General features: G+C 48.0%; 1 protein-coding gene and 1 long non-coding RNA gene across 3 annotated transcripts in view; one reads left to right on the top strand and one right to left on the bottom strand.

Annotated features, from left to right (window-relative positions):
- Atg9 (autophagy-related protein 9) overlaps window positions 1–4063 on the top strand; it is a 42048-nt gene extending 37985 nt beyond the window's left edge. Inside the window, exons 19-20 of one of the 2 annotated variants that reach the window (XM_089545975.1) lie at window positions 281–297; window positions 2568–4063. In XM_089545975.1, the coding sequence (XP_089402101.1) occupies window positions 281–297; window positions 2568–2623 (73 nt within the window). In that variant the 3' untranslated portion in view covers window positions 2624–4063. The remainder of the gene's footprint in view (window positions 1–280; window positions 298–2567) is intronic. The other variant, XM_089545976.1, reaches the window with a different exon arrangement.
- A 7947-nt stretch (window positions 4064–12010) lies between these two features.
- On the bottom strand, window positions 12011–16301 carry LOC149343620 (uncharacterized). Its single transcript, XR_016282717.1, has 2 exons — window positions 15820–16301; window positions 12011–13375 (listed from the first exon to the last, which is right to left on the bottom strand). It is a non-coding gene; the product is annotated as an uncharacterized LOC149343620 (long non-coding RNA).
- Between the last annotated feature and the right edge of the window lie 23 nt (window positions 16302–16324).

The following is a 16324-nucleotide window of genomic DNA, read 5'->3' on the forward strand; positions in this document are numbered from 1 at the left end:
TCGGTTTGGCCAAAAATTTGTGAGGAAATGATGTAGCATTAGCAGTTGCTGTATGGCTGCTTTCTCGCTCCACGTGAGCGGGAATTCACTGACTGCTGCATGGTCTGCGCCTTTGCTTCAGCCAGGCATTTTAGGAGTGCTGTAGTTAGGGATCACTACCAGCCAGAGCCTTTTCTTTTTTTGCTTTTTGTTTTGTGTGGCTGAAGACGACTGGCCTTGCCTGGCACAAAGTTTGACACTGTCCTGTGCATTCTCTCTCCTTTTTTTTCTACTCATGTAGCACATCGTCAGTCGTCGGTAAGTTGAGACAGTTTTGCTTGAAGTGTGCGTGTGGTGTACTTGTGTCTGCTTGTGCATGCACAGATATTATGCATGCGTCTTGTGTGTAAAGTCACAATGTGCTGAAGTTGAGGTGCCAGCATACACTATATGTTGTTTGAATTGACTTGTGCCAAGTTTTGTTGCCTGCTTCTGGCAATAAAGCAGCAGGGTCCTGTGTGTGCATTGTTGGATGCTTTTTGTGCTGGTCTGCTCGTGTGGCCCGCTTACCGTAGTGCAGGCGCCGACAGATTTTTTTGGACTCTCTAGGGATCCCAAAAAGTTCTGAAGAAACGAGTCGTCTGAAAATCTAATTTCGTTTCTCAAAAATATAACTTCAACTTCTAATTGCTAAAATGGTGGAGGAAGGGGTTAGCATCAGTGGGCGCTAGTTATGCGGGGTAATGTGCGGAAATGGCAGCGTTTATCAAAATATGGTAGTGTGTTCCCGTGATGGAAATATTTGCTCTGCTTACTTAGACATTTTTTGGGGTCCCACTGGCTTCGAATTGACGAGGTTTTACTGCAGTATATGGCACTTGTCTATTGGTGGTGGTGCTGTGGCAAGTATGGCTCTACGAAAAGGTCTGAATATGTAATCAAACATGTCCGAAAAATTGGGGGTCCAGATTTTTTGTCGGCAAGAGTACTTTTTTTTAACTCTCCTTGCCTTTCCTTCCCTGCAAGTGCATTCGTTTCTGTGGCTGTGCAGTGTGTAATGGAATGTGTAAACACACACTTTTATATTTGTGGGAAGCAAGAGTTTTTTTTTCCAATTGGAGAGAAAAGCGCGAGCACACGGGTGGCAAGGCAGGGGCTGTTGACCGTGCTGCATGTGTGCATGCTCCGCAGGTACCATTACATGGAGCCACTGTGGTTCAGTGACTGCAAGTTTGTCCCAACCATAGCAACATATGACACCTCAGTATCTGATTTTTTACACAGTCGGAGAGAAGCAGTCAAATGCTCTCTTGTTTTGTTTGCCGTGTTCAAGAATTCATATTAACAGCGTTTGATCTAAAAAAATGTCTACTGTACTCCCACTTTAGAGTTTAACTGCTTCCATGAAAATAACTTGTGTGGTTGCTGCCATTCTGTGAGGGGGCAAGGCCCTGCGAGTGGTTTTGTCTATGTGCCAGTGAGACAAACTGCACGCACAGAGGGCAGGGAGGGTTTCTTGCAGACACGTTTAGGTTTGTCTGGAATTTTTTTTTCATAGCTTCCTTTATGTCCTGGTGTCTTCCTTTGACCCCTCTTGAATGCCTTTAATACCCCTGTCACACTAGCAAATGTAATGTCATTCGAACCTAATGGCATTCGATGCATCGAATGTCATTCGGTTTCTTTCGGTGCTACACGGAAAAAAATAATGTCATTCGAAAATGATGGCATCGACGATCAGTGAAAAAAAAAATAGTCGAACTGAACGACATCAGCGCGCATAAAATGTTTTAAATTGTTGTGCAGTGTTTCAAAAGTGGGTGAGAACATTTGTGCCATATTATAAGCTTAAAATATTATTTGCGGCCATTCTGCACCACTTTAGCCATCAAAAGCCAAGCCAAGTACAAAGTCAACCGCAAATCCGATAAATGTAAACAAACAAAATGGCTGACTTGGCGGCGCGCGGAGCTTGGAAATGGCTTCCTAAAGGTGAACTGCTCAGTTACGTCTTTAAGTACCTTCGAGCTTAACGAACATGGCACGCCAATCAACAAGAATCAAGCATCCCAAAATGACCGACGGTCGCGGGAAAGACGCTGCTTCACGCGTGGCCGCTGCGGTAGGCTGCTGAGACAGAGTAACAGCTATCCATGACAGCCTCTAGTGTGAACAGATTCACACAAACATTAACTTTTTTTAGCAGAACTAAATAAATGCACTTTCTAAGTTTGGCAGTGTGCACACTATATTTTTCCCGTCGCTTGTTCCTGCTGCGTATCTGGTGTCCAGAGTACGCATTCGGTTCGAAATCGAATGCGAATGAGTTCCCCTAACTCATTCGATGGCGAATGTCATTCGAACCTAATGACATTACATGTTCCCGTGTAGCAGTCGTTTAATGACATTAGGCGCTAACATGATTCGATTCGAATGACATTAAATTTGCTAGTGTGACAGGGGTATAAGCTACATGAAGCACAGTCGCTAGAAAACGTACGCGTTGATGTGATGTGCTCGCACTATGCTCACGAAGGACTACTTTGTCTTAAAGCTTTGTTGCTTCCCTTCCTTTTGCTTTTCGACAGATGACAGTGGCAGGAGAAGAGGCTCTTCTGGCCAGGAGAGGACAGTGCGGGTCTAGTCCAAAAAAAAAAATTGCACACCTCCACTGCCTCTACTGTCACACGCTTCGCCAGATGGCAGCGAGCCATTCACAGGGCAGCTCCCGTCTCACAAGGCGGCAACACAACCTCCTTCGCAACTGCCGCCAGCCTCTTCTGGGGCAACGGCATGGTGGCTTAACTTAATCGAGTGTGCAAGAAACTGTGGACGTTGGCCTGCCACGAGCGTGGCTCCTTTGGCTGCAGTTTTTGCGCGCCTTCGTTGTCTGCCGTGTCGTCGTCCGTTGTGCTGCTTCGATGAGCTCCCCTGCGAGTCGTCTGGTGACTCATCGTGCGCCAAGACTGCTTCCGCGTCGACTGCTTGTGGTGCTTCGGCGAGTGTATGCATTTGGATGCCTCATCTTCCGCTCATCTGTGTGCCCAAGCGGCCGGCGGTGGTTACTGCAGCACCGTGAACTGCACTGCTGCCAAAGCAGCCACGCTAAAGTGCAGATGTCTCCCCATCCCCACTTCCTCTACATTTCTGTGCCTGCTCGGCAGAACTGTCACATGGCATCGGGGGAAAGAGACTCTCCTCTCACCTAGTGACCCTGGCCGATTTCCCCCGGATGTGCGTGTTTTTAGTGAGTGCAGCAGTTTGTGCGCAAATCTGGAACAAGTGCGTGCTCTGCTTTGTGTGGCTGCTTAGACTGCAAATTCATGCACCGAGACGAAGATGTGAACCCATCGTTCGTGGCCTCCTTCAAGCATAGCGCTGACGCTGCAGTGTTGTAAATGCAAGTGACAATATAATTATTTTAGGCAGTTTTAAAGACTTTATTTCCTCTGCATTTTGAATGCTCGTAATTTGTGTTGGCCAAACGAGTTGCTCGTTAGCTCACATTTTAGTCGTGGACTTTTCAAAAATTTGCGATGTACAGCAAGCACAATGGACTGACTTGTTTTACGTGCATGTGTTTTGAGGACTTGGGCAAGTCTTGTCTTGATTGCGTAGTTTACAATTGCAGGCGCACTGTGTGCAAGCACTCTTGGTTTGTACAAAGCTTTTATGTATAGCCTCATTTTGGCGGAATTTTCGGTCTTAATATCTCGTAGCGCCCACAGTCGTGCCATTGTGGGTTATGCAATTTGTACAACGCGGAGCCTTCTTGCAAAGCAAGCGGGGAATCCACTTATTTTTTTCCAGTCAAGGCCTCCGAAGCACTGCTTGTTGTGTGCCTTCCAAGGTTGATGTGCTGGAGAAAAAGGAAGATCTACGCAAGCTTTTTCCTAATGTAGTGATTTTTAACTAGCTGCAGTACTGCTTTTGCTTCTGTGGCCGTGCTACTCGAGCACAGATCTTAATATAAAGACAGCCTTGCTGTTTAAAGCACTGGCGAAACGATGGACCTTCTGTAAACTAGCGTCTCTTATTTAAAATGAGCTATTTCAAAAAATAAAGACGAGCAAAGTGTTGGCTACACCCTTCCATGTCATTGATTTTCAGGTGCTGGCAACAGCGTCAAGCAGCTTTGTTTTCCTGTCTCAAGGCTGGGGTTCCATGCTTGCATGGCCACTGGTCATTTTTTTTTAAGATGTTTGCACGATTGCTGTGGCCATCCTGCTTATGATAGAAAAAAGTTATTAGCTCATTAGAAAGAAAAATGTTCATTACTTTTCAGTGATATGTGACGTTAATACCAGCTTCACTTGGTACGTACAGAGTGAGCAAAATACCAAGTGACCAAGAAGGTATTAATGTTTAGTTTGCCTGCTTGCATAATGTTTTCTTTTGAAAGACTGCTGCACTAAAAGAAAGAGGGGCTTCTGTAGTGGTTAGACGGAATGTTAATCTTTGTAAATGAGCGGTTTTCAACTCTAGTGGATAGTGATTCAGAAACAGCGCTCTAAGAAAAACTGAAAATGGTAAATTGCTCATATTAGAGGCTCTGTGCCTTCCGGTCTAATTGACAAAACAAGCACGTTTGGCTCATGTGGATTTGGCATATTTCATGATGTGTACGAAATTCGTTTGAGCTGCATTTCATTCTCGGGTTTTTCTTGAGTAAAGATAAGTTGCTAAGAAAACGCGGCCTGCAGAGCTCAGTATTGGCGAAGCAGGCAGTGCTAACTTTGAAAGTAAAATTGTGAGCTCGAGATAATTTGCGGTACAAAGCATAGCAACTGGATGGAGCATCTCATCTTGCAGCATGCACTGGGACATGTAGCCTTTAATGCAGTAGGAGTGACGAGAGCGTAGGCTAAACCTCTTTTCAACACTTAAAGGGGCTCTGAAACACTTTCCGAGGAGAGCACATCAACTTGCTCAATCAATGCATTGGGCTGTCATGAACACATACAGCAAATAATACATTCCTACACACCGCAGAGAACCCACAATGACGTGCGAAAGTTTGCGAGCCCTTCGCGGCGACTTTTTCATGCTCGCACCCTCCTCTGTCGTTCACATCTGCGTATACAAGTTGAGAGGTGGCTATTGGTCACATTCTTTCAGATGTCGGGCAGCTATCATGGCTGCGGCCAATAAGCCGCGTAGCTCTGGGGGGTGAGGAAGCTCTTCCCCGAAGGTGGAGCTGGCGGAGAAGCGCCAACCTTTCAGCATGCAAAAAGTGGCGAGAGAAGAGGGAAAAGAACGAAGACGCTGAAATTTAAAATTTTGACCACAGATAATTCAGCTTCTACAAAGCGCATTAGAAAAGTTCTTCCCGGAGAGTATTCGTGAAGCGGCGTGCGTGCTTTAACATCGCAGGCATACCACAACTTTATTAGAGCCCTTTTGGAGCCCTTTTAATGTTTCTTCCTGAAGAAAAATTCTTGTAAGGCTTGGGGTTGTGTTCATGCGAGTATAAATGCGGTAGCTGGTAACTGTCAATATGAATTGCATTTGAAAAATTTTTGGGACGAATCGTTCCACAAGTGGTGCTGCTTGGATGCAAGGCACGCTAATACTGGCTAATCGCAATTTTCTTAACCCTCTGATGTTTAAGGTATGCATTGAAAATTGCACATTTGAGCTTACTTGTCTTCACTATGTAAAACCACGGGCTTCCGAGATTTCTGAAGCATGCATCGAGAGAAATGCACAGTTCGATACTTCTCGTGAAATATCTCCGCATATTTTTATTTCCACGCTATGTACTTGAGGGTAATTGATGGTATGTTTGGAGAACACTGATACGCAAAAAGCCGTGTATAGAAAACCGGAGACTGTAGAAAGGCTCCACAAATATTGTGCATGGTCTGTTTCTGCAAGATTCCTTTGAATTTTTATTTATTGTACTTCGCCCTACAGGCCTTCTAGGGAGTAGAGTAAGAGGGTTACCTATTCGTAATAAACTCAAATTTATGAGGAACTGAACAGGCTGGAAACAAAAATGCAAACTTAAACAGTAGCGCTGCCCTGTTTTTGCTAACAATCTCCTCACTAAAACAAGAGAAACCTTACGGATCATTTGCCATAGGCAGTTGAATTCTGTCACACGTTGACAAATGAAATGTGCATTAGGTGAGAGAAACCCAGCAGTTTTGTCATGAAGCTTGGGCTGACTTCTGGAACTCTGAAAGTGATTGGAGGAAAATGTTACGTGGGCACTGCAAAACAATAGGAGCTTGCAACTTCTCGTGTTGTGTTCCTGCATTAGTGGCATACAAAGGCCTGGCTACTAGATATTTCTGCTGCAATTTTAAGCAGTCTGAATAAGGGAACCAGGGAGTAATGACTGACCAAAGTTTTTGTAGAGTTTCAGTATTCATATCTTTTACTGTACATATATCTGCTAATTTGAAAGTTTACCTCCTAACACCCTAACAGAGAGGGGTTTCCTAACACCCTCTCTGTTTTGCTCTTTGGGTCTCCTCGCGGTGTTTCGCGGCGTTTTTTTTAATTGTCCTTCCTCTCCCCAGTTGCTGTTTTTTTTCTGTTTGAAGCTTTTTTTTTCACCTTCGCCACTCCATTCCCTGCCCTTCCTGGTTGGGGGTGCAACAAAACTGCTCGACCCCTGTTACCGGCCTGTATTCGTCCCTCGCTAGACTTGTCAAGGCCGTTGTACGATCGTTTTTCGGGCGGATCCGCCAGCGAGCGAACCGCTCGCTTTCAGCCTCCGCTCGGGCGTGGGGCGGAATGGTGTTGTACGATCACTTTCGCAGTTAGCGAGCCACCTTTTCATTTTTTTTTTAGGCCTCCCCACCGCTTCACGAGCGGAGGGGCAGAAGTCGGTTGTGTTCGAAACACACGGCGAAGTGCGGACCCGGCAACCGCCCGTTTGCTTTTCTTCATGTGTGTTTTGTGTTCTGTGTGTTTGTGTCTTTTCTCCGCTCCGAAGCCCATGTCGTTCATTGGAGTCAAGGCGTACGCAAGATGCATGAAGGATAAGCGGTGTGTGTGCGGAGCGGTCAAGTGGGCGAGCGAGAGAAAGGCTCTGCTGCACTAGTAATTAAAACCTTGTTTTGGGGGGCTTGCATAGAAGAAAGAAAACTGAGAAGGGAGCGCGCACGCAGAGCGTCTCGTAACGTGATCACGGCGGGGGGGGGGGGGGGGGGGGGGGGGGGGGGGGGGGGGGGGGGGGGGGGGGGGGGGCGAACCAACTCCCCCTCAGTTTCACTATTTTTTACTTTTTATGGCTAGGGTTCAAGGCTGTCGCCACACGCTCCCTCCGCAATTTATTTTTATTTTGTTTCTTCATGCGGGTTTGTAGGCATGAGCCAGAACAGAAGGCGCTGCGGAAAGCGTTGTGCAGACGACGCGACGCCAAGGCTACGCCCAACCTTCTCCCGTCAGTCAGAACGATGCACCAATGGAGTGCCTTTAGCGAAAGTAACCCCCCATGACGTCAACGGGGTTCAGAGTAGTGGGGCGGGGCCGTTTTTGTTGAAGGAAAGAATTGTTGAATTTTCGCAGCTTTTCGGGGCGCGCATGGCTCTAGTATTTTGCAGAGGTTATCTTCGATGCCTCATCTATGCAGTGGGCTTGTTTTTCAAAAATGTCCGGACCCTGGTCAGTGGCCCTTTAAAGGGGCCCTGAAAAGGGCTGTCAGTGAAGTTGCAGTATGTCTTGGACGTTAAGGGACGCTGCTTCACTAATATTTTCCAGCGAGAATTTTGCTAATGCCTTTGTAGACACTGAGTTATCTGAAGTCAATTAAATATTTGCGTCTTCGCGCCTTTCTCGTTATAGTCACTTTTCGCACGCTGAAATGTCGGCGCTGTAAATGTCGTAATTCGAGTCGGATTCGTTCAGCGTTAAAAAACAATGTACTTATAACCTAGCTGCTCACTAAGATGCGTTTTAACACTAGCAGGCGCGGGCCCCGCCGCGGTGGCTCAGTGGTTATGGCCCTCGGCTGCTGACTCGAAAGATGCGGGTTCGATCCCGCCCGCGGCGGCTGTATTTCGGTGGAGGCGAAATTCTAGAGACCCGTGTGGTCTCTAACCCCAGGCCGACCCAGGTGGTCGGCCTGGGGTTAGAGACCACACGGGTCTCTAGAATTTCGCCTCCACCGAAATACAGCCGCCCCAGGTAAGGAACCCCAGGTGGTCGAAATTATCTGCTACGCTACCTTGGAAAACGGATATACGGCAAAACGAAACTATGCGTACATGCGCGCGCACACTCACTGGACACCCGCGCGTGCCTTATCTTAATTGTCTGTGAGACTGCAGCAGCTGCGGCCAACCCGCACGTTCCTCGTAGCATTTATCCCTTTTGTTGGTTCGTTTCCGATGCTGACAACGGGGTTGCACCCACACTAGGTTAGCTTAACCGCTAGGTAAGAAACGTGGATACCGACATCGGGTGCTCGTGCAGAAGGGTATGTTCTAGCCAACCAAACACTATGGGTATTGCACTCGGTGTAAATAATAAACCTTGAAACTGGTCGAGAGCTGTTAGCTTTTCGTAGCACTGTCAACGATATTAGACTCGGCTTAACAGATCTGATCGAGGTTAAGCTGGTCTAATCTGTTTGTGCCGCAGATGGAAGTTGAAGACTTCGCGATGTGCAATGCACAGCACGAGGCTGGGTTTACAATGAGGCGTGATCGGCTGCGGCGAGAGCATGGTGCTCTCGAGCAGTGGACAGCGAAGCTGATTGTTCGCGGCGCCGCGGCTTCGAAACCCAGTCGCCATGGTCACCCTCAAGATCAAGCTTCACACAAGTTTCATGGTTGGGTAGTGCGTTCGCATTAAACAAAAAAAAAAAGAGTTTAGGGCTCTATATAGTGCAATACTCGTTACAGGGAGTGGTTGGCATCCTGTGAGGCTGAGATTCACAGCCTGAATTTCGCAGTAGCTGTCCATATATTGAAATGATATATTTGCCTTGAGGAGCCGCCGCGGTGGCTCAGTGGCTATGGTGCTCGGCTGCTGACCCAAGAGACGCGGGTTCGATCCCGTCCGCGGCGGCTGGAATTTCTTTCGAGGAGAAATTCTAGAGGCCCGTGTACTGTACGATGTCAGTGCACGTTAAAGAACCCCAGGTGGTCGAAATTTCCGGAGCCCTCCACTACGGCGTCTCTCATAGCCTTAGTCGCTTTGGGACGTTAAACCCCATAAACCAACCAACCATTTGCCTTGGGGAGAAATTTGCAAAAAACGCACAGTAGCAAACCACAAACCCTCGACGGACGGTGAAGCCTGAACGATCGGCAAGTTTTTATATTGTGAGGAATGCACACCTTGACACGTGCCAATCATCTCCACCATCTATTTTTCCATGTGTGTTAAAACTAACTTTTTACCGCACCTCGGCCCAGCCAGTACGACGAGCTCGTCGATGGCGACGAATGACGATGGCATGTTAGCCGAGGATCGTACACATGGTGGTTAGCAGTACGAAGATCACTTCGCGTATTCGTCCACTCGTCCGGCGACACGTTGTCGGTTGTGGCAGCAACTCCAACATCTTGACAAACACAACTGATTTATTAAAGACTGTACCAAAATACAAGTAGTAAGAGAAAAAGGCGGTTTAAAAGGAAGGCTGTTTAAAAGCGGCCGATACTGAGTGTTTGTTTGCAGCTGGCTTTAAATCCTTCGGTAATTGGGCGGAGCTTTATTGGGCTCAGGCCTAATTTCGACCAATAACAGTGCAATGGCACCATACATACAAGTGGGCAGATCCCAGGGCTCGCCAGAGCCCGACTCGGCGGACCCCGCACTTCCTGGAACATGCAGGGCGCGCGGGTTCGCATGTGCATCTCGATGCACCTGCAACCCGTCGATGCGTCCCCGCATCGGCTTTACTGTCACTGCTGCCAGTAAACAGAACCCCGCCGCTTGGCTGGACAGTCGGGTGGTTTGAGAAGTCGCCGACACTAATGACCCCCCCCCCCCCCCCCCTTACTTGAGAGCTCATCCCTCCTCAATGGAAAAAGGTCATCGGCCCTTTGCGACCCTGAAAGGGCTGTTCGCGGTTTTACTTCCCATTTTCTCACGGCCTTGGACTTTCCACGGACACGTCAGTTACCGTCGAAAAGGGGAAAGGAACCACCGGCGCCGTAGGCTTCTAGCTTAACACCTAGAATCTTTAGTAAACAACGTTTTCCGAAGTGCTGCTGTAAGTTAGTTGGGTAGACAAGTTTGATCAGTTGAAGCATAAAGAACTGACCGTCAGTTGCACTGCAACCCTTTCAGCAACCTTATACAATGGAACTTTCGAACTAGCGTGTTTTGTTTTGTTTTTTTTTGTCTTCGACAGAGGCAAAGACAGAAGCGCAACGGCTGTAGGAGACACACTTCATTTTAGAGCTCGCGAATCAGACCCTATGTATGTTATCATACTACTGGGGATTATTCTGCAGCATCTTTAGAGATATATTCGGCAGGAGAAGTTATTGTACGCTCTGAATGGATTTCACCAAGCAGATTGTTAGAGAAATCGGAGAAGACGTGAGAGAAGCAGTGGCGGCTTGTAACAAATTAGACATCTGAGAGCCCGTGTTTTGCAAATGCAGGCCGTTATGTTTTGCACTATATGCTGCATGGCACACACCGCCGCTGCTTGCTTCCTACAGTCTGGAATCTAACACAGTTGTGTATATCGTGCAGTGACACGATCTAGAGGCCTTTCTTTTGCAGCAGCAATTAAGTGCCTCATTCCTTGTGCTCAAGCAATTCGATTTCCTGATCGCGTGCTTATGGTATACCTAAGGTTGGGCGAGGACAAAGAAATAAAAAGAAACGGAGCCCACCCGCACTGCGGGCTTAGCCCGCGCAGGACAGTAGGAATGATAACAAGGCGGCACAAAAACGATACGGAGCACAAAAGTAAGTTAATCCGCCGCTGTGGCTCAATGGTTGGAGCGCTCCGCTACTATGCCGCAGTTCCCGGGTTCGAACCCAGCCGCGGCGGCCGCGTTTCGAAGGAAGCGAAACGCAAAGGTGCCCGTGTGCTGTACGACGTCAGTGCACGTCGAAGACTCCAGGTGATCGAAACTTTATTGCGAAAGCAATACTACTTGCACTTTCACGCCTTTGCCGTGCCGCGGCGGTGACCACCATTGAACTTCATTTGACCTTGATTGCATTAGATTGGATTATATTAGGTTGGATTGGACTGGGTTGGATTGCATTAGATTACATTACATTGGATTGGATAACCGATGCATCACCACAAGTGTAACCACAAGCACCACCACCAGCTACACTACCAGCTGTACCATGGCGTAGGTACGGACATTGCTTTCGCAATTACCGGGCTTAACCAAGCTAAGCCACAGCGAATTTTTTTCCAGAGCCCTCCACTGCGCGGTACCTGCACATTTCCATTCTCGAACCCTATAGAGGGGTGCAAGCCGGCCCAGGCTTCGGACTGCCATCGGTGAAATCCGTGACTGCGGCTAGAAGTGCTACGCACCAATAAGCATGCAACGTCGCCGAATGTCGTTCCCTTAATTTTTCCTTGAAACGAAGTGGCAGCGCCGCACTGCTTACTGGCTGCGATAGAAACTTCAGCTCTCTTTTCCGCTGCAGTTTGCATGATGTTAGAAAAGCAGTTTGCAGTGCCCTTTTTTGTTTGCTAAATGCAACCTCAACGCTATTCATTACACCTCACTTCACTTTTGTTTTGATTAAGGCACATTTCTTTTAGCATTAGGGGCAGGAATAACATGAGAAATTATGCATTAAATGCACGAAAAGCTCAGATGTTGTTCCTGGTCTCGGCCGAATGGCCTGAAACGAAGCTGTCGTAATCATTATCATGTAGGATTCGGAACCAGCACTTTTAGTTCTCTTGGCTGCCACCATGTGGTGCAGGGCTTTGAACAATCAAAAGTAGCGCGTTGACATCATTTGAGATGTAAGGAAGAAAGAATGATGGCTGCCATAGTGCCATAGCCGCTAGGCTTAGTGACACTGGCTGGATACGGTCCCAAATTCAACGGAATTAACCTGGACAGACGTCAGAACGTTCGGAGGGCGCCGAAACAATACATTTTGCAACCATCGCATCATTTTATTAGATCACGTTCATTCGACGGCTCTGACTTCCATGAGCGTTGTCTCGAGCCGATGGCTAATAACGGAGCTCTTGGCTACAGGTGTCGCTCTTGCCCTTATAGTAAACGTGCTCTATAGCAACAAAAACTGTTATCGGTTTCGGTCTCTGCACTGTTACGGCAGGTCACTGCAGTAGCTCCCACTTTACCCGAAGTTGGCCGTTTTCCACATAGCCGTCTCTGATGAGATCATTCAGGTCAGGTGAGGGAGCAGGAAACCAAGCACCCACGTTCTTCCGCAGGGGCCTTTTGAGGGGTTCAGCCGAACGGTATGGTTTCACGGTGATGGTGTGCTCCGCACCGTCTTTCGGATGTATGACACTCAGCCTGATTTTGTGTTCCAATGGCCACTGTATAAAGTCGTCCATGTCACCCTTGTGTAGAGACAAGCAAACGCACAATGCGACAGAGCTGCCTTTCCTATGTAATCTGACTCCAGGCGACACGCAGTAGCCACACAGGTATATCTGTTGGCTGTAAAAACGAACGTAGCCTTCTTTGACTGCAGTTTCTTGAAGCGATTTCACAGCTGGTACAAAAAAGACGCAATACGAGACGCGCAGTTCAGCATGCCGGAGCACTTTCTTGATGCACTCCATTGTCTTCTCATGATATTCCTTTGCCTCAGCTTTGGATCTTTCTATGGCAGCCACAATGTGCAACAACTTATTGTCGCTGCTTCCTGTCTGTGCCTGAAAGAAAGTACTACTTTTCAGAGTTTCGTCGACTGCACTTGTATGGCGGAATATATTGCCGATTGCATCCATCTGTGTCCTTAAGCGTTCCTTGATTTCTTCGTTAGAAGTGGTGATTTCGCGCGCACTTACCGCCAAATTCTTCTGACCCTGTCTAGTTTCTTGTAGTTCAATTTTCAGCGAGTCATTTAAGCCGCTTATGCCGTGAGAAAGCTCTTCTTTCAGCGCTTCCCTGGAAGCGTTTATGCTGTGGCAGATTTCGCTCAGTCTTTCGTCACATGGGCTATTTTCAACGAAGAGCCGCTCAAGAAATGTTCTCGTTTCACAAGCCTGCTCTTCTAAAGCTCGCCTGAAAGAAGAAAATAACGCTACTTCTTTCTTGCAGCTTAACCTTCCTTCGCATTCTACGATTAGGTCGTTGCAGTTTGATCTGAGATGAGCGCACACGTCCCTGCAAAGAACGGTGGCCGAACACTTGGGGCAGCAGATCGAGTGGTGTCCACATTCATGCTGAAAATGTCGAGAGATCTCCAAAGCGGATACCACAGCCTGGCAGCCACTGTCTTCGTTCCAGCAAGAAACCTGCAACGAAAAGAAATTTTCGCTTCAGAGCACGCGCCGATCCGCCGCGGTGACTCAGTGGTTAGAGCGCTCGGTTACCGAGCCGGAGTACCCGGGTTCGAACCCGACCGCGGCTGCCGCGTTTTGATGGAGGTCAAACTCAAAAGGCGCCCATGTGCTGTGCGATGACAGTGCACGTTAAAGATCCCCAGATGGTCGAAATTATTCCGGAGCCCTCCACTACGGGAGCTCTCTTCTTTCACTCCCGCTTTTATTCCTTCCTTACAGCGCGGTTCGTGTGTCCACCGAAATACGTGAGGCATTTACTGCATCATCTACTTTCCTCAAAAACTAATTTTCATTTCTTTCACGCGCTGAACATGTCTTTCGGGTCCCTGCGTGGCTACGGACACTTGTTCATAACGGTTCAAGACAATGGCGACAGCGAGATCAAGACATTTTTACTTGTTTAACGTTGCTGAGATATTCTTACGTGACGGCAAAGCCGATTCATACAGAACGACCTTTCTTCTTTCGCTCCCTCCTTTATCCCTTCACCTATCGCTCTTCCCTTTCTTCCCCTCTCTCTGTCCTTTTATTCCCGCTATAGCCGCAGCTCAGGTGCTTCAGGTTTCGATGGCAGATGCTGCGGCAGCAACATATTTTCCTGCCATTTGTATTTTTATCATTAATAAATAGCCAATAACAACAACTACAGAACGACATGACGGATGGTGTTGGCACGATTTAATGGCTGCGGGCCTATAGCGTGATATTATTGGTGACAGTTCTTGACATTATTAATAAACATGACTGGCGCGGTTGTGTAAAGCGCACAACTCGCAGATTAATGAGTTATGAGTCACATATTTAATGTTCGTTGTCTGACGTGAACGATAGGCCACAAAAAAAAAATGCGCACACGATTCACTGAGAATTTAGATCCCATATATGACTATCTAGCTAGCAACAATGATCAGGGTGATACATATCTACCGTAGGAATATAACAAGCTCAAACCACGGACCAAATGGGACCAAAACATGATCATCTATAGCTATCTCCAAGCGATAAGCATTATAAGCCGAGAAGTGAAGCCCAAGACAATAGGACAGGTGCACGCGCCCTGTCAATGATAACGAAACAACGAAGCACGTCAGCGCAAGCGGAGCTATCTCAGCTCTGTCAAACTTTCATGAGCCAGATACAATTCGTCTGATATGGCCACTCCTTTCCGCAAGGCCAATGCAATCACAAGCTCTAACGTCACCCCTTTCGCGGAACTTGTTTACAGAGCTAAAAAGCAGAGATTCCAGGATGTACGAGGCTTGGCACGATATATCTAAAGACACTCGCACACGATAGAAATACGCTCACTGCCAACATACCCAGCTAATCGCCACTTCTAGGTCACGGCTCCGACGCCATCAGCGCTTTACATTGATATATGTGCGTCATAGAAGAGTAAAAGACAGCAGCTCACTTCGATTAAGGGTTCATATCAGCGTTATTTTCTTTATCAAAATACGACACATTCCTCCATCGCATGTGCACCGAGAGCATGCGGCAGGTCTGTACAGAGAACGAAAACTGCACATGCATGCTGCAACCATGCAACCTGCACATCTATTCGCGCTGTTATTGTTTCACGGATGAGCAGGTAGATTGATGAAGATTATTAATTGTTTTGATGGCGCATGGCAGCTTTGGCCAAAGAGCGCAGTGGCACAAGGTAGTTTTCTTTACACAAAGTGTGGAAGACCTACTTCCCAAGCATTTCACTAGCCGAACACCGGGCCAGGGAGAAGAAGCTTGTACCAATTGTATCGCACCAGGCGGCACAGGGGTTCAACACCGCACGAGGCGCATGCTCAAACTATGTAAAGGCCACTGCTGCTGTACAAGAGAAAGATAACTGTCGTGCTTTCTGAGCGACAGGAATACTTCTTGTACGGGAGCACATTGGTACTGCCGCTCCGCTCTACTGCCGCTCCGAGCGCCGCTTCACGTATAACCTTGTTTCTACCCGAGCACCGTATTTCGTTCACCCAATCACCCCCGCGCATTGCCGCGGCGGCTCTGACCCCCCCTCCCCCGGTTACATGAGGACAACTCTCTTCACTCCCTCTCCTCTTCGTCACGTGACTGTCTACCCTGATTGTATGCTTTCGCTATTACAAACAGTTTTGCCTCAGACTCCGACCGAAGAACACTTCAATAGTACTCGACATCTTCTGTCATACACACACAAATTAAATGCTTGGCCACAACTAAGAAAATTGTTACGGGTTCACTGATCTGGTTCTCTGGCAGCCACAAGGGACTGCGGTACAGCACCGAAAGCGTTCACTTGACGACAGGAATTCTAGCGCTGTTATGACAGGGTTATCTTAGAACGCAAGTATTTCAGCCAAAAAGGACAAACTATTTCTGCCTTCTACGTAAGCCGGTTCACCACTGCTTACTTGTCTTCTCAGTATCTCGTCGGTAGGGGTCTCCTTCCAGTCGACGTCTCTGTCCTGAAAGCGATGGCCGTCCAAAGGACAGACGCGTTCATCGTCCTGTGTGCAGTGCTCGTAGCAAGATTGACACAGTAGGTGCATGCAGGGAAGCAGTGCAGTCGTCCTGCACACGAGTCCACAGGCCAAGCATATCCTGTTCGGCGGAATTCGCTGAACGAAGCGCAGTGGTCTCCAGTCCAAGTCTGGAGCAAACCCGACCAGCGTGTACTGCGCGCCTCGAGAAGGCATCTTTCACGGACTCCGCAAGCTGCTTTGCCAGCTGCGCGAACGAAGGTTTCCGCCACCACTATGAGCAGCCTTATCTTTTGTTGAGTATCCGATTCCGGCGCCGCCGGATGTTTGTTTTTAGCGCGGGCCTCCTCGGCGCGGCAGGCACGCGAAATAAAGGATCAATTTCACTGCTGCTCGGCTCCTCAGCGGTGGCCGTAACGCTTAGCTCTCTACTCTT

The sequence above is a fragment of the Amblyomma mixtum genome, chromosome 5, assembly GCF_055824585.1.
Source record: "Amblyomma mixtum isolate Tamu chromosome 5, ASM5582458v1, whole genome shotgun sequence".
Taxonomy (NCBI): Eukaryota; Metazoa; Arthropoda; class Arachnida; order Ixodida; family Ixodidae; genus Amblyomma; species Amblyomma mixtum.